Raw genomic sequence first — 27,785 nt, forward strand, 5'->3', positions numbered from 1 at the left:
AAATAATAATAATAAAGAAAGACGATGGTGGACCGGTAGTGATCTTAACTTTTATTTGAAATGCGAGTTAAGTTTGTTTGTGGAGTATTATATAAACATATTTTTTATTTTTATTTTTATTTTTTGGGTCATATTATTTTTATAATTGTAAAAAATTAAAAAATTAACCTATTTTGATCATTCCAAATAACTGATTTTTTTTTTTTTACTTTGGATTAAAAAGCTTGGCTTGTGATGGATTTTTTAATTTTTTAATTTTTATGAAAAAAAATAAAATAATTAAGATTTAAATATAAATTTATTAATTTTTAAATTTATTTTACCTCTTCAGGACTAAAATAGTAAAAAAAAGTCAGGCCAAACATAACCTTATAGCGTGCTGAGAAAGGAAAAAAGATTTTTTATTATTATTATTATTTTTAAAAGTGTTTTTAATAGTGTGATATGAGGAGGAGGGGGAAAGGAGCCGTTCTTCTAGGGAGAAAGAAGCTGTAGTAGGAGTATATATACATACATACATACATATATATGCATAGATTTACTAGAGAGAGAAAAACATGGTTCTAGACAGAAGAATACAGCAAGACTCAGGGGTTTGAAGAAAGGAGACATGCCCAATTCCATCCCAACATTTTCCACTCCTTATCCAATCCCAAAGGTCTCTCTTACCCTTTTCTTTTCTTGGGTTTTACTCTGCATCTGATTTTCCCATTTTATATGACATGTATATATCTATATCTATCTATCTATCTATATATATATATTCTGGTTGTAGTTGAAATCATATATAGTGTATGTGTTATTATTGTTTGGTTTTGTGTTTTTGATTGAGCTTAAGATGGTGAGGTTGTTTGTTGAGAAGATGGGGCTTTGAGTCTTGGATAAAAGCTCTGCATGTGTTGTTGATTTTACAGTGTTTTATAGTTATATCTTTGCCTTTTATGTTGTTTTTTTATCTGGGTCTGCATTGCTTTAAAGGGTTTCCATTTCAGGGATGGCTTTTATTTATTTATTTTTGTGAAATTCTTCCTCTGGAAAACGGTTCTCTATTGATTTCCAAGTGTTTTTGTCTTCTTTAATTTATTTATTTATTTATTTTTGGGGTCTAAAACTTACTATGATGTTAAGAATAGTTTGTGGGTTTGTGGTCAATTTGATTTTTAGTAATTTATAGTTGATGGGTTTTTATTTTTATACAGGAATATCCCTATTTATTCTTTCTTTCTTTCTTCTTCTTCTTCTTCTTTTTTAAATAGAGAATTTTCTACCTCCCGAAAACTGTTTTCTGCTGATCCTCAACTGTTTTTGTCTTCTTTATTGGTTTTTATTATTTAGATTAAAATAAATAAATAAATAATATGATGTTAAGGATGGTTGGTGGGTTTTTTTTTTTTGGATTTTTGTTTCTTTTCTTTTCTCTTGTCATAGAGGAATATCCCTACTGATTCAGCTGGAACTCTCGTTTGATTGTTCTGTTATGTGATTCGTTCAGTATGCTGTTGTTTGTTGGGCATGTTCTCTTCATATACATTGGTTTTGTGATATGTTTGTTTTTGTGATAACCTAAATCTGTGTACTGATACAAGTAAAAAGTGGTTAATCAATTATCAAAATTAGTTCAAAACTTGGAATGAGTGAAGGCATTCATTGTCTCCATTAATGAGGGAAATGTTGAGGACTAATTTTTCATAATCCTAGTCTAAGAAGCATGGACACGGATACAACACGGACACGCCGACACGTTAATTTTTAAAAAATACAAAACACGACCCGTGGGGGGATACGCAAGAAATATATAATTTTATATATATTTATTATATGTTATATATATAAATATATTATTCAAAGATAATAAAAAATGCAATATGACACTAATTCCTATAAATTTATATGGTTTTTGTTTTATTATTGTATCTTAAGTTGTTTTGTTTAAACTTATAATTAATTTCACATGTGTCTAATCAATAGACATGTGTGTTTAAGCGATTGACACATGTCCTCCAAGCGTCCAAAGAGTGTTTGGGACTTTAAATTTTTTTTAAAAGTAGGACACGTTTTGAAGAGTGTTCGACACGTGTTCTAACAGTGTCCAAAGAGTGTTGGTGTTTGATACGGATACGACACGGATATGTCACCTTCTTCGAAGTGTCTGTGCTTCTTAGACCCTAGTTTTAATTGTTTGAGGATTTTAAAAATCTAACCTGCCTAGGGATGTAATCGGTTCGGTATGGTCGGTATTTAGGTAAAAAATTACACCGAACTGATAATGTCGGTTTTATTATTTTAAACACCGATATAGACCCGCTTCTCCCATCAAACCGCATTGAACCGAACCGAACCGAATTGATTGAAACGGTTCAATTTGTTGGTTTAGGATTTTTCAAACTTGAGCCACTTTTAAATATAATCATTAATCTATATAAAAACATTAAATTAGTTATTTGTCTACTATTTCAAACATATTCAATCCATCCATTTAATACATACTTTTCAATTCCTAAATTAACAAAAATAAAAACAAAAAAAAGTTTAAAAATACTAAGGTTTAAAGAATAATGAGTTAGAGTTAAGATTATATATAATAAAAATTTACAAACTTAGGTTATAAAGATGATAAGGTTAATAATTTATTATATATATTAATATCATTATATTATTAGATTATATATATATTATAAATACAATATATGTTGAAGCAGTCAGTTTTGGTTTAGATTGGTGCATAAGGTGCTTAAATCGATACCGAACCGAAAATCGAAAAAAAATCAAATTTAAAAACTGCACAGACCGATTTTTGTTAGAAAACAGATCAAATATAGCCGGTTTGGTTCGGTTTTTTTGGTTTTTCTTACCTCCTATAATATATTGATTATCGCGATGTATAGTGACCATTCATTTGTCTGATCTGTGCTCATCCTTGCTGGGTGGAAGCCAGGGGTTGAGGCATTGAAATTTTTTAGGTTAAGTACTCTATTCATGTGGAATATACATAGATGGAGAAAGCAATTAGTTTATTCTATCAACGAGCTTTTGTTGTGGTCTTAGTAATACTACTGAATCATTTTTGATTCAAGGATCAAGTAGTTTGTTGATAGCACCATTGCATCTCTCTAAATTTTGATGCCTTGATTTTTATTTTGCAATTTTTCTGCTTTTACCTGATAGTTGATAACAACATTGAAGCAAAAACTTAAGTTGGATGTTTGGCTGTTGATTATTAGGTAAGTTAAACACTGTTGGGGGTTTCCTTATAGCCATTTACTATCCAGAAGAATGCAGGGTTTTCGTAAGAAAGATTCTGATTTAAGCTCTGCCCAGTCAACGGTTCCACGTGTTGGTCATTGTGCATCTTGGTGGACTTCCACTGCATCACAAATTCAAGAGTCTTCTCTATCCAAAAATTTAGGCTTGAAAATGTCAACTCCAAATCAACATGGCCACAATGTGAAGCAAATGGGATTTCAATTTCAAGACCAAGACTCATCCTCAACTCAATCAACTGGTCAATCTTATAATGAGGTAGCCAGTGTAGGAGAAAGTAATCCTTGTGGAAAAAGCATAATGTCAATGCAATCGGGTAATTATATCCATGTTCTATCTTTCTAATTTTTATGTTTCAGAAAAATGATGATTAGTTTGTTATCTAGAAGTTGATGGAAAACTAGGAAAAGCGGGGGTTGTCTTGTATAACTCTTTTGATTGCTTGAGGGCACATAATTGCATTGATTGAATTGATGTCTTTCAATTCCCTCCTTATGTTTAGCAAGACAATTATGCGGTTACTGATTGAGTTTTGGCAGTTGAAACTTGAAAGCCATAATGGATTGTTTAGGGTTAAGATTAGATTATTGCATAATTTAGGTGGGAATTCAACCAAAGTGTGTAAATTGATTTTATACATTTAATGCTTTAGGAGTTCAACCTTTGTTTATTTCTCATATTGTGAAATCCATGATCTTTTTTTTAGCAAGAAATCACTGATGCCCTTTTATAATGGAATTGGTCACTTTTATGTACATGGGTTCGTATCTTTTGTTGAAAGCTAAAAAATGAAGTATTATGTTAAGACTGCGCACTTTGGGCATCAATGGGAGACTAACTGTTATTTTCAATGGCTAGTAACTAAGGAGCATAGATGATTTTTTCTATTTCTTTTTTCTTGCTTTTATGATTGATCATAGAAAAAGTGTTAGCTTGATTTACATTGTTTGGTTCATTTCCTAACGGCTTAAGTTTTGGAGACAATTCATGATGTAACATGTTATTAGTGCTTTTGTTTTAGGAAGTCTTGGGTTCTAGTCTTGTACTTCCTATTATCTTTGTCATTGCGCTCTTTGTTTTGTCTGTCGTCGTGCACCTTATTTCTCGGTCAGTTTGTCTATCCATGTGCGAGATAGGGTCACTCATTAGGGGGAGTGTTAGCTTGATCTATATTCCTGGGCTCGTTTTCTAACAGTTTAAGTTTTGGGACAATTGGTGATTTAACTAGAAGATATATACCCATACACATTAATATAGATATTTTCTATGCATTTCAAAGCCATTTACTACTTGGTCAGTCTTAGAAATATATAGAATGTCCTCCTATACATGTGATATTTCCATTTTCCATCTCTATTTGTCAGTGGTTTTTGCAATGGTGCAAATCAACTTCCTGCTTACACTTCATATAATTTTGTCCTGAAACCATGGTTTTTTTCTCTTCTCCCCCCTTGCATGCCTTGTTGCTAGGCCAGCTAACTTTATGCTTTTTGGGGCATTCTTTTGCTTTTGCTTTTATTTATTTTTAAGGATATAATGGAACACATGGGAAGCCTGACGTGGGTCAAATTAAGTCAGCTTTATTGAATGGCACTCAGGACTGTGTTCTACCTCCTTCACAAGTTGATTATAGACAACCATTTGTAAGTTGAACATAGCTACCCATGTAAGTTGATTCTTACCTGTTCACTTTGTCGTTTTTAAGTGAGTTTTTGTTTTCTTTTTCAGACTTGCATTCCACTTCCGTATGCAGAACCATACTATGGTGGGCTACTGGCTACTTATGGGCCACAGGCTATGGTTAGTACATATGGCATGTAATCCTGAGCCATTCCTCTTCTTCTTCTTCTTCTTCTTTTTATATTATTATTATTACTGTTATTTATTTATTTTTTAATGTATCCTAATTGCAATTTAGTAACGTCTAGTATGAATTGGAAGTTAAATGATAAAGTGAGTTAGTTTGAATTTCAGATTTTCCTACTTTATTTTAACTGAATTTCCATTTCTTGAAGTTTTAAACCAGAGTTGTCTGAATGAATTGGTCCCAATTTATTCTAAAGAGTTTGAAAATTATTGGTTTATTTAATCTTTTGGAATGAAATTGAATTAATCACTATCAATGAGTGATTTAATTTACAGGAGGCCAAATTTACTTTAACACCCTTGGTGGCATAGCACTCACTGTTATCAGAAAAACCCGAGGGTTTTTTAATTTAATTTTTTTTGGGTGTGTATAACCTCTGGATAACATGCTATGGTGAACCATGCAGGTTGCATAATATGTGGTATGACTAATTTCTTGGTGTAAATTTCAAGAAATTATAATCAATGGTTTATTTATATCCTCATTAACTTTATAATGTTGCCTGTGCTGAGAAAATTACTTCTTGTGTGTCAATCTGTTAGTTCAATTTATTATTATTATTATTTTTGCATGCGGCGGGTAGAATTATGTCTTGATTCCCTGTCAAAATATTACAAAGTTTGACAAAAACTTGCATAAAAAAAAAAAGGAAAACTTTATAAATAAGTTGTTTTTTGTGAAGTTAAAGCATTGAACTCTGTTGTAATCTGTAAATAGCACTTTCAATCAAATTTCTTGCCAGCATAACCAGTGATATGTGAGCTAAAATGTGTTGGTTGAGTTACTGAGGGCTTATTTGGTATAGTTGTTGAAGACTTTTCTGTTCTCAAAAACAGAAAGATGAAAGTGAAGGATGATGCATTTGGTGGAAGTGTTTTTCAGAAAGTGTTTTTTGAGGAAAATTTCTTCAGACAGTTATTTTCAGGAAACTATTTTTAAAATGTTTTATCTGTTTTTGAAAACTCAGGATCACAAGAAAATCTATTGAATTTGGTGACAATTGTGTTTTCAAACTTTTCATTGTATCTTTCTGTTAGAATTTCCCATCTTTACCTTCACCTACTCCACTACACACTCCACTTCACCTACCTCCACTTCACCACACACTCCACTTCACCTAACCCACTATCACCTCCACTACACCTACTACCACATTTTCTTCTATATATAGATTGTATAGGAATTGTAATTAATCAATCTTGTAATACAGAATCATCAATCAATCAATAAATACATAAATTCTTACATGGTATCAGAGCAAGGTTAAAGAAGCTAGTAATTCTGCTTCCCCGGCGGGCGGCAGCCTCGCCTTGGCCGCCCGCCGGACCTCTACACATTAACCGTCTCTCTTGAATACTGCCTTGATGCTTTTCTCCAATCCGTCCCGGCCTTCATCATTGATGCAAACTCTTCATGACTTCTACGTCCATCCTTGTCGGTGTCCACATCCTGCATGATGGCATTAATGACTTCTTCATTGTTGGTCTCGACTTCATCAGCCAAGAAATAGTAACAGCACCCCGATTCAGCCTGCGATCTGGCTTCCCTTTCTTCACGGTGGCCATCACCCTGTCTCCAACGCAGGCCGAAGGCAACCGATTCAGCCTCTCCTTGATAACATGGTGGGGAACCAACCTTCAAAGTGGTGACGGCTTCGGTTTCCACCACGACAGATCTGGACAGATCTACGTAGATCCCATCTCCTCCACACCACCGCAGTCTCCGCACCACCGTAGATCCCATCTCACATCTCAGATCTTGATGATGTTGCCGACGGAGCTACGGGTTCCAGGGGATGTGGTTCTTGACCTCTCAAGTATGGCTAATCAAACCATCAAGCTTGGGGTGGAACTGTCATAAAAGAGGGCTTGGAGACTTCAGTTGGTTGTCCAAAAAGGGCATGATGAGGGTGGAACCAGAACCTTGGGAACTGTATCCAACCCTCTCATAGGAGCCAACAGCATCATATGTGAAGACACAACCCTTTCCTTCAAAGGACATTGAAAGCATAATAGGGAAAGAAGCGTTTGTAGTAGAGGGTGTTTGAGAGCAATTGAGCCATTACAGGGCAGCTCATCTGCTTGTTGTGTTGATGCTGATAGATCAAGTACCTGGCTGCCAAAACCTTTTGCAAAGCTCTAACGTCAGCCTGGAAACCAGATGAAGCCATCACAGATTTGTCCGCTAGTTTGCAGATTTTGGAGTAATCGCGAGTAAGAATGTTGTAACCAGTCGACCTTCGTGTATCAGCCGCAATCACGCAGTAATCGCCACCTGCGATAGCAACGCAAGTTCCGCCATTGTTGAAAAGCAACCGACACATGGTTTACACACCCCAAAACTTTCTTTTGTTTTAATTATCCACCGCCCAAACTTCACACTCACTCTCTCTCCTCACTTTGCATCCACCGCCCACAATTGTTTTTTTTTTTTATTTAAAAAAAAAAAAAAAAAAAAAAAAAAAAAAAATTCTTGGTGCCCTCATTGTTCCTACTTTCCTTTTCTTTCTTTTATTTTATTTTATTCTTTTCTCTCCACTCAAGAACAGTCACCACACCCCACTTTCGTCACCATTGCCCCATTTGTATATATATATATATATATATTTCTTTTTATTATACTATCTTACTCAAAACCCAAACCATTATCATTATTATTATTTGTTTTTGGGCGTGTTCCCCCTCTTTAACAAAAAAAAAAAAAAAAAAAAAAAAAAAAAAAAAAAAACCACAACCCTTTTTCCATTTGCACAACAACCATATTTTATTCATCTCCGGGGCTCAACCCCGATCACACTTTTACACCACCAAAAAAAAAAAAAAAAAAAAAAAAAAAAACAGCAACAAATCAACCACATCCACAGGCAGAATTTTCTTCTCTACTCTGCCGCCGGTCTCTTCTTCTTGCCTCCGTCCTGGGCGGCCCTTGACGGTGTTGCCTCCGTGTTTCCCACTCCACTGGGCACGATCACTACTCCCTGCTCCTCCACTACAGCATATGGAGGCCCTCCAAATCGGAACATCACGGTGTCCTTCCGCTTCAGCTCCTTGTTTTCTGTCTTTGGCACACTTATCTCTGCTCGCGCATCCTTATACATGCGTTGGAGCAGAGCCAGCTGGGAGTTTAAATGCTGCACCTCATTTGTTCTACTCTGCAGCCGGTTCGACAAGTTTGTGACCGCCGTCATGCTTTCCACACATGCCTTCAGAGTATACTGATTGGCCTCCACATCCGACTGCACCGCCATTTTTTGCTCCACCGACCGCATCGGAAAGTTCAATGGAGCAAAACCAGAGGTGTTTGGTTGCGGTTCACTGGACACCGCACCAGTTATTTCTCCTGTGGGCTCGTTCAGTTCTGGAAAGAGCGTGAGCAGGTTCTGGGTAGTTGGACGGGAAGACGAGGCCATGTTTTTTTTTGGGTTGCTAAGTGTTTCAGCGAAATAGCAATTTCAGACTAGTAATGTTCGGAAGGGTTGGTGACAGAATGGCAACAGAGTGTTCCAGAATCTCTTTCTCAGAAACGGAAGAGTTTTTTCAAAGGATTTTCGGCGGTTTCAGACTGGTTTGCACAGCCTCCGCCTCAACCTTGGTTAAATAGTCGAGGCAGCCACGCGCATCGCGCGCCTCTTACCACCAGCCGACAAACGGGCACGCAAGCCAAGGCGCCCACGTGCCTCGCCATCATGTCCGGCACACCTTTTGATGAATTGGGCACGCCTTTTGATGGCACGCCTTTTGACAAAATTGGGCACACCTTTTGAGGGTGCCACTTTTACAAGGGTCCGACAAGACTCTATAAACTGTCCCGACATTTGATACCGGTTAGCTTTTTCAAGGGTCCGACAAGACTCTGTAAACTGTCCCGACATTGATTCCGGTTAGCTCCTTTATGGGTCCGACAAGACTCTGTAAACTGTCCCGACATAGATTCCGGTTAGTTTCTACAAGGGTCCGACAAGACTCTGTAAACTGTCCCGACATTGATTCCGGTTAGTTTCTACAAGGGTCCAGCAAGACTCCGTAAACTGTCACAACATTGTCTCCTTCAACGGTCCGACATGACCCCATAAACTGTCTTCGACAAACGGTCCGACATGACCCCATAAACTGTCTTCTACAACGGTCCGACATGACCCCATAAACTGTCTTCTACAACGGTCCGACATGACCCCATAAACTGTCTTCTACATCGGTCTGACACCACCATACAGTGTCCTCTACAACGTTATGACACCCCATACAGTGTCTTCACCAACGGTCTGACACGACCATACAGTGTCTCCTATCCTTTTTTATTTTTATGTATTTTCTTGTTTTGTTACTCTCTCCAAACTCAAGTTGGTTAGTTTCTCTCCTCCTTGAGTTTGCGGGGGGCTGTTAGAATTTCCCATCTTTACCTTCACCTACTCCACTACACACTCCACTTCACCTACCTCCACTTCACCACACACTCCACTTCACCTAACCCACTATCACCTCCACTACACCTACTACCACATTTTCTTCTATATATAGATTGTATAGGAATTGTAATTAATCAATCTTGTAATACAGAATCATCAATCAATCAATAAATACATAAATTCTTACACTTTCGTAACTCAAAAAATGAAAACTGAAAACGAAAAACATGATGCAAACACAATCCCTAGATTGTTGTTGCAACTGACAGTGAGGTAGGTACTTGAAATCCTGTTTGTTTTTGTTAATAATTGACTTCTAGATTGATGTACATTGGTTTTGGTGTGCGTATATGTCTCTACATAAGGATCTAGTTTTTGTTGTGAAAAAACAGTCGTGGCTTAAGGTTAACTTGCTTGAGCTGATATAAAGGAAGACTAATATGTTTTTCGAGGATCTAATTTCTGCTAATAGCATATACAATGCAACCACTAACTGTAGGATTACAATGCCATAACATGAGTCCTTCATTGCCCATACCTAATTTTCTTTATTAGTTTCCTTACCGTGATGAGCATTCCTTTGCTTCTATTGATGCCCTGCAATTAAAATCCAAAGCTTGGGCTACTCTAGTTATTCCTTGATTATTAATTTATATTGATTTAGTTTTTAGTTAAATTTGTTACAAAGCTTAGATATCATGTCATGTGCTTTTACATTAGTATGTTGAATTTGTATTATGAACTTATGCTTATGAGAGACTTCCATTTTCAATATTAAATGTCATATTTTTTCCCTTGACAAGTGGAAGTTATATAAAGTAAAGAAATTTAATACATGCAACAAAAGAAAAAATCTTTATAGCAAGTTAAAACTAGTGTAAAAATTAGTAATATATTAAACCATATTTAAAACCTAAACAAAACCCACCAAAAACTATTGAATAATGCTATATGCACCAATTAGTGTACTGACTAGTTAATACACTAATTGGTGCAGGTAGCACCACCGAAAACTATTTTGAAACTCCTTAAATGTAATTATGAAATAAAAATTTAGGATATCGGTATTTTTTCCAATTGGTGTGAAAAACTAAAAAATTCATAGTTGTGGTTGCCACCACTGTTACGCTACAACTGTTATACCCTGCAACCGTGTTAGCAACCATGTCAGCACCACCGTTACCATTACGGTTGCTGCCATTGCTAAAACCTTGGCCCATATCCCAACAGCTTGAGTTTTTAGGACAATTCTTTGATCGTTCTATTCAAAGTTCTTTTCTGAGAATTATTTTTTTTGTGGTGCCTCTACTTCTATGCCATGGCTGTCTGAATGCTAAACTCTGATATCCAGTGGCATCTGTTTGCTTTTTTGCCTTAAATTGCTGATTTAGTAGATGGAAAATTTTGTAAATTTAAAATTAAGAAATGGCTAGAGTTGCTGATTTCTGTACTTCCATGCACCCACTAACCATCACATCCTTTAGAACAGCATAGTGGCTGTTTATAAGTATCATCACATCCTATGCACATTCATTTCATTCGCATCACACACTTGTTTCTAGAAAGTACAAAAAGATGAGCTAGTGTCTGCACTACTTTTAATATTTATGGCGCACTCCGTGATTTTTGATACTCCTTCGGCAGTAACATGTGAAGTTATGCAACCACAGGGTTTAGCCCAGTGGCCAGTGTACCTCACTAAAAGGTCAGGAGTTTGACCCACCCGTCCCCTTCAATGTACCAAAGAAAGTGAAGTTATATGTTTTGTTTATTTTGTGATTGTCAAAGCCTAGACTCTAGACCATCCTTTTCACCTAGTAGAATCTTCCTTAGCATTAATGAATAATCCTTTTTTGAAAAATAAACAATTAATTATGCTGTCCTCACAGATTCTTCAGAGTTAATAAAGGAGGTCTATGAAGAACTATGTGCCATTCTAAATATACATCTTTTCCAGTTCTTTTTTACTTTGCATATCACCTTTGTTCTTATTCTTCTCCCAGCACTTCTTTTTTTTTAATAATTGAAGTAGATTTCCTTTTTGTTTTTTTTTTTTATGAAATGTAACACTAAAAATTTGTCAATTGGTAATATCAGCAACCTAATATTCTTGTTAAAGTAGCGAAGAAACGGAACGTTTACTTGGTTTTACGTTGAATGCCACTTGTGGTTTTGACTCTATTCTGATTTTCTTGGAATCAATCAATGACCTGCTAGTTTATTTAAACCACATCATTATGGTGATTGAGTACTCAAGATGTGTTTTATCTGCAACCCTTTTATGAGATACTTACCATTGCACTGTCACCAGATTCATCATCCCCAAATGCTGGGGGTGGCTCGTGTGCCACTGCCTCTTGATTTTCCTCAGGACGAGCCCATATATGTTAATGCAAAACAATTCCATGCAATTCTCAGGCGAAGACAATACCGTGCCAAGCTTGAAGCTCAAAACAAAGTCTCAAAAGCTCGAAAGGTATGAACGGACCTTATATTTTCAGCTTCTTTCATGTGTTTTCCTACAATCAGTCTGCTGTGCCATGGTATGGTGCAGTGCTGTGTCTATTTGACCAAAGAAGTATTATTTCTTCAAAAGGCGAGCTCCTTTCGAGTTTGGGCCTCTGAACTGGACGTCTAGTCTGAACAGCCGAGCTTTGCCACATGGGCACTTTTTGTTAATTAATGATTTAAATTTTGTCAACCTACTTACAAACCCAATATTGGATTCATCTAAGAAATTTGATCCAGTATTTAATGGTTTAATGGGTAGACAAAATTTAAACCTTTAATTTCCAGGAAGTATTGATGTGGCACAAATCTGTTGCTCGGACTGTTCTCTCCCATCCGAACCTGAATTGGAGAGAAACCATTCTCTTTGCTCATTAATTAATCCCTTTCTGAAATCTGTCAGCCGTATCTGCACGAGTCTCGCCATCTACACGCGTTAAAGAGGGCAAGAGGATCTGGTGGACGATTTCTCAACACACAGAAACTCCAGGAATGCAAGCTCAATGGCATGACCAATGGGAAAGACAACTCCGGCTCGGTTCAGTTTCATTTGACCGCTAACATGTCGGAATCTGAAGTTCACCACCCTGAAAATTACAAAGAGGGTCCTTCGACAACGTCTTGTTCTGACGTCACTAGTGCCTCCAACAGTGATGGTATGTTTCAGCATCAAGAATTTCGGTTCTCCCTCTACCCTAATTGCATTGGTGGGGCCGTGCAAAGTGGCGAGAACCTGCACTCTCTCTCAGTTCATCGGTGAGAGATGAGACCAACGGCGTTTGAATCAGCAAATCCGTGTTCCGGTAATGCTGATGAAATGGGGAAGTCATCCTTGGCTCAGTTTGATAGGTTATGTTTGTGTTGCTTCTTGACTTAAAACTTGTCGATAACATGGGATGTGGAGGTTTTGCTATGTCATAATTGCGATTTGGAAAAACAAACATGCTTTAATTAGGTTATGGGTGATTTGAACAAGTGAAGAACACTATAGCTTTAATTCCTGGTTGTAAGGTGTGTTTTAAGTGTTTGCCAAGACTAATTGCTTTGGTTATTATGAGGATTTGTGATTTGCTCTGGCAAATAAACTAGGATTTTATGATTTTGTTAACACAGTGCAGCTCCAATTGCATTTGCAGAGATCAAACCCGGAGTTGGAAATAAAGTGGCCTGATTTAAAAAAAAAAAATGACAAATCCTGGTATGGTTTTGTAATGGCAACTAGGGTTTTTGTATGAAATGTTGTTTCCTTTCATTTTTTTGAGAAAGAAGAAATTCAGGAGAAAATTTGGAGTGCTTTATTTAGCATGTGCTTTTTTTGGTAATTTGTTTGGCTTTTTTAGAAGCGAAAAAAGTACTAGTTGTCTTATACTGATAAGTGGATTAACTGGGCCTTATTTTTGGTAATTGTCCTATCATATATATATATATACACTAGCGTATGTCCGTATTTAAAGGTATGGTATAAATAATGTCGGGATTAAAATATAATTGTAATGTATACGTAATATGTTTAAATTTGTTTAAATTTATGGAGTCTGTAGTATTTTTTGATAAAGATATTATTTTTTTTAAAGAATTTGTAATCATTTTATTTGTACCACACGTTTTACAGAATTTAAATAAAATAACTTTTCCTTGTGTATGCACGGGGCACGGTGAAAATAATAATAAAAACAAAATTACTCTGTTATTAAAAATTTAATAGAACCAATATTTTTTTTTTTCATGACTTTAGGTTTCTCAATAAATATATGTCAAGTATTTGAATAACTAAAGTTACTTGATATTTTTTTATTTTTTTAATAAAAATAAATAAATTATTAATATAAAAACAATTATTTTAACAATAATGTGCTATAAACAATCCGGTACAATTACTTAAACAAACCTGTGCAATTATTTAACCAAAACTACTTTTTCGTTTCTTCTACTTCTTTGTGTTTTTGTTCTTTTTTGGGCAGGGAGCTTTGTCTTTTTTTTCCCTCTACGTCTCTCTCTTCCTATATGAATTCCGTTGTTGCTCAAGTTTGAGTTTCAAATGGGAGTCATAACCCAGTTAATGAAAATTTATTAAAATACATTAAAAAGTGTTGGTTTGGGCTATTTTGGGAAGTGAGCTAAAAGCCACTTTTCAGCTTTTAACCCACTTCCCTCTCTCACAAAAAGCCAAAAAATAGTTTTTAACCATTTTCCCAAAACACCCTTTTGTAAACATCTCAAATAATTATTTGGAACTATGTTAATTTGGTGAAGCATGATCTAAAATAAAACAAATGCTTAGAAAGCTAGTAACCTTAGTAAATAACTGTATAGAAAAATTTAGAAAGGAAGGTGGCTCACATCTGCCATCTGGACATCCACAGTTGGGTCTCCTTCCATGCGCATGAGCTTCCACTAGTTACTTAGCTCCTGTGCTGCCTGTAAGAAGTACCTCCCATTGGTCCAAAGCAGCGTTTCATTCATTGTAATAAGTGCCAAACCTAAATGGAATTTAGCATCAGTAACCTTACAAAACTAAAACTGATTAATCAAAGGTTTGAATCATTAACATGTCAATACGTTGCATGGAAAATAAGGCTGTCATTTTGTATGATGGAAACATATAGGATAACTCTACAGAGAGGCACATAAAACCTACATTGATTACACGCAAAAGATATAGTCCAGCACCAAGGTAATGGAAGATTCCCCCAAAAGCAGGCACATAAAACCTATATTGTTCACACAACAAAAGATCTAGACTACATTTCAATACCAATGTAATGGAAGATTCGCTAAAATGTGAGATAACCATAAAAGCACCATTTCAATGTACCCGTAATGTGGCTAGCTAGTGCTTAAAAACAAAAACATGGCGTCATCATTCATGCATTCAACAAAAGAGGATCTCTTAAAAATTCAAGACCATAACTTCCCAATGATAACCAATGCCTCATTTTAACAGAGGCAAATTCCTCAAGTATTGCACTATGAACAATAGAGTTCAAGGTATGTTTTCTCACAATTTTTTTTTTAATAAATTTAAGCTATTGTTTGGTTGGGATTTAAGATGCAGTTATAATCTAATGAACAAATTGAGTAAGAGAGTGTTCGATAACTCAATTCCACACATTAAGTCTATTTGATAATTACAATTCACATCACTTAAAATTTTAACAACCTATTAAAAAAAAACTAAAATTTTAAGCCAAAAATTTCTTACTTAATGTTGAATGCTGGATTTTTAATTGTTTATGCTTATATTATCGTTAAAGTGTATCATCACCACAATTGTCACTCTACACTACTGCCACTATTTCTGCCACCACATTGCCACCGCCACTACCACCACCATCATCACCCTACCTTACCATTACCATACTACCACACAATAGCCATCACTGCCGTCACCACCACCACATCAACATTGTTACCATGTTGCCCCTCAAATACCATGCCAATGCCACTGACATCACCACTACTGTCATGTCATTACTACCATCATTTCTGCTACCACAATTGTCACCACTGAGTCTACCCAGCACATTGCCACCGCCGCCACGTTGTTACCAACTAAACATGTAAACAAAAAAATATATATAGAAAATAAATTTCAAACTCACCTTCTAATATACATATCAAATAGCTTGATTAAATTCAACACCGAAAATTTTTTGTACACACTTCGAATATAATTTCAAATTAAAAAATTCATTTTCCAGATTTCATTTTGATCAACACCACCAAATTCTGATGCCTAAAATTATATAAACAATTAAATAAGCATAATCAATTGACCTCACAGTAATCAGTAAAAAGATATAAGACATAGCTAACTAACCAGCTATTCCGATGAAGCCAGATACAACTTCACGCCTTTTATCCCTGTCAAATACATACTCACTCTGCCACGACATTCAGCAAATGAAAGAATAATCCTAGGTTTTCAATCAATCAAACATTGATAAAACCATGAAATATCATAGAGAAATAGAGAGAGGGGACTTGGTGATAATCTTTGAAGGAGGAGCAGCGTTGTTTGAATTACAGCAAGGGAAATCCAATCTAAACAAACCCAGCCAAAAACAAAAACAACAGCCAAGGGTGGGTGTATGATTTAAAACAAAACACATGAAGCAAAGCCAGTTATGATGAAAGAAAACCCTTCTCAGTTGTTTTCTGTGAGACTGTCTCTTCAATCTCTATACTATGTTTCTAGATAGAGAAAATGGAAATGGCTCAGTGAACTCGTTTGGCAGAATGTTTTGTTCTTAAAACACAACATAGTCAAATGAGATCATATACAGATTTATATGGGAATCCAACTGCATTAAAAAAAAAAATTGGCTATCTAAATGCTATTCACAATGGAACAAAAATCAAAGCACACAAACACAATAAATAAATGAATAAATAAACTCACTAATAGAGACTAAAAAAAAAATACAACAAAGAGTAATCAAGAGAATCCGAAAAAATATGTACTCAATAATGGAGGAGAGGGACTAAAAATTTGAGAAATTCCAAACCAATATCAAGGACTCACAGATGTCAATGAAGGTGAGAATTAGGATTGCTTGATCATAGAAGATAGCTTCCAAGGACTCACAGATGTCAATTAACATGCACTATACATATCTATACAATATCTGTTTCCTTTAATATATGTACTCACAGATGTCTTGGCCTTTTTGGTTCAATCAGGTCTGCGATTTCGGTCTCAAAGAAAGGGAAACCAATTAATTCTAAATAAATAGTTTATATAACCAAAAATTTGAGAAATTCCAAACCAATATCAGCCTATCACCATCATCGATGAACTTGAACAACTGCTAGTGTATAGATCTGTGTTTGGCAAAAGATTTTTTGAGGCAGTGGTGGTGAAATCATCGGTTGTCTGTATTAGGGGTGTACACGGTCTGGATTGGTTCGGTTCTGAGAAAATCCAAGAACCGAACCGATCCTAACGGTTATGTGATTTTGAAAACCAGACTAGACCAGACCGTTACACTTGTAAAACCAGACTAGAACCAAACCGAAAAAACAGTTCGGTTTCGATTTGGTTTACGGTTCCAAAATTTTTATTTACAAGAATAAATTATTAATATTAGCAAAATAATTACTCAAACTAATTACATTTAACTCATGATAAAAACTAATAATATTAAGGCATTACTTAATATTACATATCTATACCATCCTAATATCATTAAAATTATAAAAAACCAATTAGTAAAAATAAAACTTGATATTATATATATATATATATATATATCTTTTAAAATTAGGTTCGGTTCGGTTCGAACCGCGGTTTTTTCATAAAATCCATTAACCGAACCGTTTTTTACGGTTCTCATATTTCTTAATCCGAAACCGAACCAATTCTTAATAAAGCCGAACCAAACCATATGATTCGGTCTGGTTCAGTCCAGATTACCGGTTTAAACGGATTTTTGAACAGCCCCAGTCTGTACGCTGTAGCAGAGGAGGGGTGTGTGAGAGCTACGGATCTCATGACCGGCGGTGGTGGTGGTTCTAGATCTAGAAGCGACGACACCGAAACAGCAGCACCATCGAGCGGTCAGAGAGAGATGTACCGGTGGGAAGTAAGGCTGTTGATCTAGATCTAGAAGCGACGACACCAAAACAGCGGCACCATCGACCATTTGGAGAGAGATGTACCGGTGGGAAGTAATGCTGAGAGAGAGAGAGAGAGAGATATGAGTGTGGGTGGGTTGGTGTGATTTGAAGTGAGGTGATTGCAAAGTTTTAGATATTTTTGAAGCGTGGCTCTTAGGTGGGAAGTTGAGGTAGAGTGAGAAACAAGGTTATCATCTCTACCGTTCATTTTCAGGCAGAAATAAATCCTAATCGTTCAAATGTCTTAGTAGGACAAATGTGTGTAGGACAAATTCAAAACCATTCTCCCTTATTATATAGATATATATATATATATATATATATATATATAGAGGAATCTTGTCATCATATTTGATTAAATATGTGACAATGTTACATAACTAATTTTCACTATATATTTTTGTGAGTTTTAACACACTACTGAATAATATATATATATTTTTAAAATTTAATGACGTGACGAATCATTGTACGAGTTGAAAAGAGAAGTTATTTGCTATTTTCAAATAATGTGGTTATGTATTTATCTAATAACAAAAAGATAAGACTAGTTTTTAAAAATAAAATAAAAAATAAATCGAACATTTAAACACTTGTAATTAAATTGGTATATGATCACCTTAAAATTTTTGAATTGGAATCTTTTCGTATTGATTAGTGATTATGAAAAAAATGAATTTATTCATACATTTTTAGTGTATTAACAATACATAAATTTTGATTTTTAAATTTTTTTTTTTATCAATACATAAAGCTTGATTCATCCACAACAATACACCCCATCTAAAAGTGTTGGTCCTACTATTTTTCAACTAATCAAAAACTAACAAAATGGACTCGATTATTAGGAAGAGTTGAGACGTCAATTGGGACCCGACCCGAAATAACCGGAGGCCCATTGGATTGGCCCGTTGACTCGGGTCCATTTGGGTTCGCTCCGTGTCTCGGACTCATCTCCACACTCTCAAATATAGTTAAACCGCTCTACTCTGAATAGATTCAAATCCGCCCTCTCTCTCTCTCTCTCTCTCTCTCTCTCTCTCTCTCTCCCCTCTTTTGTAGTCTCATCTTTCTTTCTTTCTTTCTCCTCTGAAACTACGTGCTTTTTCTTCACTCAAAACCTTGCAAATCACAGCAAAATAGCCCTAAAAAGCTCCGTAATTCTCATTCCTGTTCTCTCTAGTAAGCTCTCTCTGTGGACATTTTCACTCTCTCTCTCTCTCTCTCTCTCTCTCTGCTTCTAATGGACGGAGGAGCTCAGTACAATCCTCGCACTGTCGAAGAGGTTTTTAGGGATTTCAAAGGTCGACGAGCCGGCATGATCAAAGCTCTCACCACAGGTTACTGACCCTTTTGTTTTTTTGTTTTGTTTTGTTTTGTTTTGTTTTGTTTTGGTTTCAATTACTGGAAATGTGTTTTCTTAATTTTTTACATTTTTTTTTGTTGTTGTTGCAGATGTTGAAGAGTTTTATCAGCAGTGTGATCCTGGTTAGGGTTTTATTTGATATTTTTCTACACGCGTGTGTAATTTTTTAATTTTTTATTATTGTAATTGGTTCAATGCTTGCATGTCGGTTATCTAAAAATAAATTGCTACTGTTCTTGTCTTGTTGTCCTTCTGCATCTATAGTAAGTAGTTCTGTAGTTTATTTTGTATATTGTTGATGCATTGTATATTCTCGTTCTAGTTATTTTGAAGGGAAAATTACACCGGTAGTCTTTGTATTTTAGTCATTGTGTCATTTTGGTTCCTGTAATTTCAATTGACTCAATTTTGACTATGAATTTATGACTTTGTCTCAATTTAATCTAATTAATTATGAAAACATGCACAATAGTGGCAAGTGTCATGCTTTTAAGAACAAAATTATAAACTTGCTTGACATATTTTTTTTTTGAACAGTATAAACTTGCTTGACTTGGGGAGTTAACCTCAACCAATTCAGTGATCATTTTCCATAAAAAATATTACCTTCATTATCATTTGGACCAGATTGACACAAAATCTAAAATTAAGGATCAAAATTGAGTCAATTGAAAGTGTAGGGACCAAAATGATACAAGGGTCAATATATAGGAACTATCGGTGTAGTTTACCCCATTTTGAATTTTGGATATTGTTGCTTGTCTGAATTTTGGATACAATATAGTGCATTGGGTATTTATTAAAATAAACCGATATTGTATATTGGGTATTTGATGATGCTATGGATTTGTGGGTGCTCAATATTGGGAAATTGGATACCTAAGATTCTCTATGATAAACTTGCCTGTTTCTACTTCTGGATGGCCTAGTATGTGACAAACGTTTTTGTTGTGTACTCTCTCTCTCTTTTTTTTTTTTGGGTATGATGGTTGGAAGTTTGCTAGGTCTCAAAATTTTGATTTTTCTTGCTAACTTTGCATTATAATGCTAAATTGTTTGGTCGTTGAAAGAACTAATTTTATATCTATCTTTTGATTTTAGAGGACAGGACATAAATTTGCTTAATAAAGACATTTATTATTGAAAGATGTGGTCCTGAATATTCTTTCAGAAGCGCCCTTGTTTAGCATTCGATCTGGTGATAAATCATACATTTTTTATATTGTAAAAGGACATAAATGTGCTTTATTTATTAGCCAGATATCATATGCATCATCTTTATTCCTTTATTTGTGAATTTCTATTTGAAGGTGACTATGAAGCACAGACACGGCAAAATCAGCGTTGTGGCAGTGTCGGACACGGGGACACGCCGGGGACACGTATGGGACACGCCATCTGCCGTGTCCCTTTAATTTAATTGTTTTTCTTGTAGGGGACACGCGTGTCCAGATCTGGACACGGCATGAGACACTGCAAGGAGGGAGAGAAAAGGAGAGAGTGTGAAGGAAGAGAGTGAAGAGAGACAAACCTGTCGAAGATCGAAGCTCCATGAATCCAGTTGAAGATCGAAGCTCCAAGCTCCATCAGTCGATCGAACACCCCAGACGATCGCGATCTGTCTCTCTCAGATCGAAGCTCCAAGCTCCATCAATCGATCGAACACCCCAGACGATCGCGATCTGTCTCTCTCTCTCTTGCCTTCACAATCTCTCTCTCTTTCTCTCTCTCTCGCGATCGCGATCGCGACCTCGACCTCGACCTCGACCCTGTCTCCCTCACTCTCTCTCCTTCTCTCTCTCCCTTGCATCTGTCGTTTTATCTGAGAGGGTTTATTGATTATATAATGACTATTATTATTATATATTATATAATAGTTATTATATAACATATTATTATATATTATATAATAGTTATTATATATCATATAATATATTTAATACATATTGTAAGATAATATATATTCATGCATATTAATAAAAAAAATAAATAAACAGATGTATATAAAATAAAATAAAAAAATTAATTATTTAAAAAATATAATAAATAAATAAAATAATTAATGTGTATTAAAATAAAAATATTTATAAAAAAATTAAAAAAATTTGCCGTGTCCGCGTCCCTATTTTTTAGAAATTGCCGTGTCCGTGTCCGTGTCCTTATGCGTGTCCGTGTCTGTGTCCATGCTTCATAGGAAGGTGAATAGAGGGCCTTATCATAGACAATGGAATGACAGCTAGGTTATCTATCAGAGAAACCGGTAGTTCAGTGTGTTGAATGCTATGTAAGAAGATGTATATAATTTCTACAGGGATAGATTCCATCTCCGATGCTCATGAATGGAGCTGTGCTAGTTTTCATCTCATTGTAGTCTTACTCTTCCAGGGAAAAGTGATGGATTGGAAGTTGAGCAGGTTGGAAGTTTATTTGTAGACCGGGGCTTAATGCAATTTGACACCTTATAAGGGTATTTAGGCCTCGTTTGGGAAGTAATAGTTTTAGCCTAAAAGTCAAAAAGTTACTAAAAAAATAAAAAAACCTATATAACCTATACAAAAAAGTCAAAGATTTTCTTTTTACTCTACTTTTTGCACATCTTTTTGTAAAAAACAAAAAATTCATTCCAAACATACAAATTTTTTTACCTTATATTTTAGTCAAAAAGTTACTGAAATAGCGTGTTCCCAATTGAGGCCTTAGTTAATGGCTTAAGATGATATGTTATCCATGTGAATTAGTTAAACTTTATGACCATGAAATTTTGAAGGTACTTTTTTTTTCTTTTCAGTCTTCATAGAAACTCCTCATCAGTGGCCACTGTTGATTGAATTTAGACTTCTAATTTGTCATTCACATCATTGGAAATCAGGTGGAACGCATACTTGGTTAACTTTGGTTTGATTTGAACAACCTACAAAGTTTTATGATCTCACCTATATTATTTCTGATATCCCTCCCGGAAAAATGCTCCTCTTGTTTTGTTTCTTTGTAAAAAGTTACTTAAATATTATATACTAGTTGGTAAGTTACCAGATTGTCCATTTTTTCTCGGCACCAATTCCATCATTTTTGTTCTAAAATATAAATACTTTGTTCAAATGTTTTAATTTTTTTGACGGAATTGTTTGGGACATTCTTTAGATTGATATGTATGAATAACATAGTTTCGAGTATTTGTATGAAGGAGAATATTTTTTTTTTTGGATGGTGGAAGGAGGGGGTAAGCACAAGTGAGAATTTAAATTTGGTGTTTTCCTTCTGCTTCTACTTATTCAAATATGTTATATATTTATACAATATTTCTAATATATAAAGTTATTATTACTTAGGGCATGCTTGCATATAATTTAAATTAAATGGAATCTAGAGGAAAGAAATCATTTTTGTTTCTGTCGCTATGTGATACAAGTACAAAACCCTTATTTGCTATCAAAATTGAGCCTTTTATTCATTGGAGTGTCCAATCTGGACATGTATGATAAGTGCATTGATACATATCCTATAGTCCTAATTCAAGCTTTTCCATCTAATGTTGGCATGTGTACCTTGGGTATAAAAGAAGAGTCTATGTGAATCAGGTTTTGTTCATATGTATATAGTTATGTTCCACAGGGAAAATGGTGCAACGGCCGACTTATCAAAATTAGAAAAAACAAACAGAAAAAGTCCAAAGGCTGTGTGCACACGTCACAGTCATGCATGTATGTATGGCACATGATTTGTATTTATCTAAAAAAAAGTGTGTCGTATGGTTTGTCTGTTTTGGCGGTTGTAATTGTGCATATCAATTATGTACTGGCACCTTCAATTATTGTGATTACACTGTCACGTGTGCTTTTCTATTTGTTGGTTTATAATGCCCAAAAGTGATTTTGTTCTTCACATTGATGGAATGTGCTTTCCCATACTAGCTTTCTCTTACTTTTTACTGTAGAACTTTGGGAATTATTTATACTACTGTTTGATGGTTGTTTTTGCATGTATCTGATAAGAATTTAGCTCAGGAATTGTAAGGGTGATATTATCTGATAAGAACTTTTGAAATCTTGCTTTGTGATATATCAAACATGTATTTTTTCATCTTTATGTTTGATTGCTCCTACAAGAAAAGAAAGAAAGAAACGGTTTTGGCCTATATGCATCCTATTTCAATATTTTGTTTCGTTTGCAGCTCACCCCAAAATAAAAAACAAATTTAGGAAATAATTTTAATGATGGAAATCTTTTATAGGGAAATAGACAGATATTCTTTTTTGACATTGAGAAAAGAAAAGTGGAATTGGCCATAATGCAAAACAAGATTTTAAAGCTGTTAAAAAAAAAAAAAAAAACGAAAACAAAATTGTGTAACCTTGTCAAACTTCTTTTACAGAGCATGTTAGTCTTGTTTGTGTAGTATGTGTACTTGACTTTTTTAACATTATCATTACCTCAGATAAATATTTTATATATCCTAGTTTTATATTTTTTGTTTTCTCCAAGTTTTGTTCCTTCATGATGTGGACATTTAAAAAATGTTTTTAGACATATTTACTTGAAACTATTTTGATTGTTTTGGGCACCAAACTATCTTCAAGGCATTCTATAAGCTAGTATTGCTTGAAGTTTTAAATTTATTATTTGATTTGTGCAGTGTTGTTACTTTAGTCATTATGAAGAAATGATTGCCCTTATACAACTTTCCATCACTTAGATGTCAGTGTCACTTTCATTTTGTTTGTCTCCTTCCAATCCATGGCTATTATTTTAGTTTCTATGTCGACTAATGTAAATACATGCATATTGTGCAATACAGAGAAGGAAAACCTGTGCTTGTATGGATTTCCAAGTGAGCAATGGGAGGTCAATTTACCTGCTGAAGAAGTGCCTCCAGAACTCCCAGAGCCTGCATTGGGTATTAACTTTGCCCGAGATGGGATGCAGGAAAAGGATTGGTTATCCCTTGTTGCTGTCCACAGTGATGCATGGTTACTTTCTGTCGCCTTCTATTTTGGTGCTAGATTCGGATTTGATAAAGCTGACAGGTACCTATAGTTTTGTTGGATAGTTGCCTTTTGGTGTTGAGCTCTACATGGGTCATGCTCCTTACTAGATAAAAGCAGTGATAACTTGTTGATTGATATAGTGAATTAAAAGAAACTCATTATACTTGAACAACTTATTACCTTATGGTCGCCTCTTCAATTCATGGAGGCTTCATTGCAATGGTGCTGCCAGCTACTTCTAATTTAAGTTGTTTGTTGTCACTCGCTACACATTCTCACCTTCCAAGCTACAAACCAAGATATTCACCCTACCTCTGATTCGAATGGGAGGATATATTTTTGCAACATAGTCCGAAAACTCAAGCAATGCAGCCAACAGTTTAGCTCAAAACTTGGTTGTCTTGGCCAGAGCAAATCTTTAGTTAAGTCACTTTGAAAATTTCCCCCTTTTGTTGGCATTTCAAGTCAACTCATTGCAGTATTGGCTTTATTGCAATTTTGCCTTCCGTTCTTGTGCGATTGTTTTCAGGCCTGACCTTCCAATGGTACATTTCTGTGGCATGGGATGTGTGATAAATGTTGGGAGTCAAGCCTTGCTATGACCTACTGTCAAGTTTTGCCAGCTTACAAGTTAGTGCCACACATATATGTGCTCTAATGAAACTTAATTTGGATGCTAGTTTTTTATTTTGACATGCATGTGTCATTCCTGTCCAGCAAAAATTATTGTTTGCTTGTGTATTTAGTATACTGGCATCAGAAGTGAGGTTAAGTGCAGTTAGTTTCAGCATTGTTATGTCCTGTTGATGATATCTGGAAATTTGGAAATATTTATGCTTTGGGTCTTAGTCTTTCAGCTACATATGGAAATCTTTTAATTGTGTCATAGATGGTCTTTGAATAAAGATTGGATCAAACTTTTGAATGTTTTCTAGTACACAATACGATGTTCTATAATGAATGACGTGTTGCATAAAAAAGTCTTCACTCTTTTTGGTAACTGCTAAAGGAAATTTCAGGTGATGTTCCTTATTAAATACATTGTTATTTTTGAGTCTTCGACATTTGTAGAACATCTGGGCTATTAGAAAGATATTAACTTGGCAAAAATTGTTCATCTAAATGTATTTAGGATTGCATATGAATCCGAATTTTATCTTTGGTGCAGGAAGCGACTTTTCAATATGATAAATGATCTTCCTACAATATTTGAAGTTGTTACTGGTGCTGCAAAGAAACAACAGAAGGAGAAATCTTCAGTCTCAAATCATAGTAGCAACAAATCCAAGTCAAACTCTAAAGTGGTAAAAAGAATTTTTTGTTTGTAATGTCTAAATGTGGTTTTGAAATTTCATGCTGATATGGGTAATGACTGCTAAGCTGGTGCCAAGGATGGCATTAAGTATTGTATTATAGTTTGTTTCTTTCAGACGAGTTTGAATATCACGAGCTTATGGCAATCTAACCTTTTCTGTTCCAGTAATTAATCCTCACCTCTGTTCAAGCATGAAATATGTGTATGTTTCATGGTTAGGTCTTGAACATCAGCTTAGCTACCATAGGCAAAAGTAAAGTTAGCTTTGTTGTTTGTGGAGCTGTTATAAGAAAATATGGGAATTGCAAGCCTACTGAGCATGTTGTTCACAAGTTTTGAGATGTGAGGCGATCCTTATATTCATTTTTTGTTCTTTTTCCTGGCAAGCCCTTAGGATATCATTTGTTCATTTTGCTAGTAGCCAAATAGAGAAATTTCATCCTTTCTTTTATAACGGGGTGTCTAGGCTAGCTTGTGTCCACCTGGACTAATCCCGAGGTCCTGAAGTTAACGACCGGGCAAATCTCCAGTGGCCCCTTGGGGTGACTCGAACTCAAGACCATGGATTTTATCCTAAAGTATTTACCGCTTGGCTAACCCCTTGGGGTAGAAATTTCATCCTTTTGGTCTAATTATACATTCTTGTCTTTGTTGGTTTCACAGCGGGGATCCGAATCTCAAACAAAGTTTTCAAAGCCACAGCCGAAAGATGAAGAGGAGGGTTTGGATGAGGAAGATGAAGATGAGCATGGAGAGACCTTGTGTGGGGCGTGTGGGGAGAACTATGCATCGGATGAATTCTGGATCTGTTGTGACATATGTGAGAAGTGGTTCCATGGCAAGTGTGTGAAGATTACCCCGGCTAGGGCTGAGCATATTAAGCAGTACAAGTGCCCATCCTGCAGCAACAAGAGAGCTCGTCCTTGATATAGCTGGGAAGTATGTTTTCTCTTGCTTTGTACGCTTGATTCACTCTGTTAACTGCTTCTCCAGTCTGGTTTTTTTCTTGTTTCTGAGTGGCTATATTTTGCACAACTTGTGAATGTGTGCTTTTATGGTTTGGGGGATCTCACTTTTCATTAGGGTACTGTTCATTGTAGCTTGGCAAAAATATCCCCCTATTTTATTTAAAAGAATTAGTACTAATCTTATTCTGAATTTATTAGGAATTTTAATCTCTCAATCACTTGCATTCTGTAGGCTTTTGTATACTCATGATTTATGTTGATTATTTTGATGTCTCATCAACTTTTATCTTTTTCACTTTGCATCGAATTAAACCACATGCTCCATTGCTTGTGTGGGCACCCGCCACCCAAGTGGGATTCGCTACCACTTAATACCGAGCTACGGGAGATTAGATCTCATAGAGTTCGGTTCCCATTCCCAACCAATGACTATGAGCTTGAAGCTTCCTTCATAACTCCCAGAACTTTGTGCATACCTCATTGCATTATATTCTATTCATTTAATAGTCTTTGGCGTCATTGATGTAACTTTAGTCTCTCCCTTTACTTGGAAAGTTAAAAAAATATCATATAATAATCCTGAAATTGCCATGATATGAAAAAGTATAACAAAAATTATAGGGCATGTTATTGCAAATTATACACATGTTGCTCTCCTGTTCAAAAAAATATGTAGTTTGGTTTAACAGAAGTTATGATCGAGTGCTGTTTACTCATGTTGCATCTCAATAAGAGTATGAAAAAAGCAAATTAAATCAAATTTTGCTTAAAGTTTAGGTTGTTTAATATTTGCATTCATTTGGGAATGTTGTATTGCTCTCTTTTGTTTCTAGCATATCAGGCAACTTGCTTTAGTGTGAAGTACATGCAAAGAGTTGATCTGTTGACATTGACCATGCCATGGCGTGATCCAAGGCTTTGTTTTCAGCTTGATTTTTCAATTAAATTTTTAGCTTGCAGCCTTTGTTCTATTGCAAGTTTTGAACATCTAGGGTAATGTTTTTTTTTGGGTGTGCGTGTGCACGCACGTCCCATGTAATATGTGAATTAGGCTCTTAAATTGTTTTTAGCATTATTATTGTTTAATAGATAGGATCCTAGTATGTTATCCTCTTTGTCATCTCTATTACCATAGTTATGACTCCCATCTTCTGTAATGGTGTTCCCTTTTTGGGGATGAATTATTGGATCGCAATGAATTGGTCCCATTTTAATGGGACTTTAAGCATCCTCAAAGTAGTGTTTGGATGGCTGTTTTTCTTTTCATATGATCATACTTGTCATTTTATTATTGATTCTCTAATATGCATCTTGTTTTGGGGAAATCTCAAATCAATTGAATAGTTGGGAATTTGTTTTTTGTTTTTTTTTAATGGGGTGCAAGTTTGTCTGAAACATATTACATATTGAATTGACTGAGAAACTTCCTTACAAGTTAATAATCACTAGTGATTTGATTTATATGTTTCTTCTGATAGAAAATATGATATT

The 27,785-nt window shown here is 35.2% G+C and overlaps 2 protein-coding genes across 4 annotated transcripts; both read left to right on the forward strand.

Annotated features, from left to right (window-relative positions):
- The first annotated feature begins 401 nt into the window (after positions 1–401).
- Positions 402–13,149, forward strand: LOC114296610 (nuclear transcription factor Y subunit A-3). Of its 2 annotated transcripts, none has more exons than XM_028240910.2 (6): positions 402–658; positions 3,222–3,577; positions 4,792–4,904; positions 4,990–5,061; positions 11,845–12,009; positions 12,445–13,149. In XM_028240910.2, exons 2-6 carry the CDS (start codon positions 3,274–3,276, stop codon positions 12,799–12,801), a joined length of 1,011 nt encoding a protein of 336 aa, XP_028096711.1. In that variant the 5' UTR covers positions 402–658; positions 3,222–3,273; the 3' UTR covers positions 12,802–13,149. The 2 variants fall into 2 exon arrangements, with proteins under 2 accessions (XP_028096711.1, XP_028096712.1); XM_028240911.2 differs by having other exon boundaries at positions 428–658; positions 3,270–3,577.
- A 5,472-nt stretch (positions 13,150–18,621) lies between these two features.
- Positions 18,622–27,522, forward strand: LOC114296613 (PHD finger protein ALFIN-LIKE 5). Of its 2 annotated transcripts, none has more exons than XM_082908903.1 (6): positions 18,622–19,000; positions 19,116–19,148; positions 23,822–24,050; positions 25,180–25,315; positions 25,990–26,265; positions 27,128–27,522. In XM_082908903.1, the coding sequence occupies exons 1-5, from the start codon at positions 18,904–18,906 to the stop codon at positions 26,251–26,253; spliced, it is 759 nt and encodes a 252-aa protein (XP_082765029.1). In that variant the 5' UTR covers positions 18,622–18,903; the 3' UTR covers positions 26,254–26,265; positions 27,128–27,522. The 2 variants fall into 2 exon arrangements, with proteins under 2 accessions (XP_082765029.1, XP_082765030.1); XM_082908904.1 differs by having other exon boundaries at positions 27,136–27,522.
- Positions 27,523–27,785: the final 263 nt, after the last annotated feature.

Source organism: Camellia sinensis, chromosome 15 (assembly GCF_055761805.1).
Source record: "Camellia sinensis isolate YWXY chromosome 15, ASM5576180v1, whole genome shotgun sequence".
NCBI classification, from domain to species: Eukaryota; Viridiplantae; Streptophyta; class Magnoliopsida; order Ericales; family Theaceae; genus Camellia; species Camellia sinensis.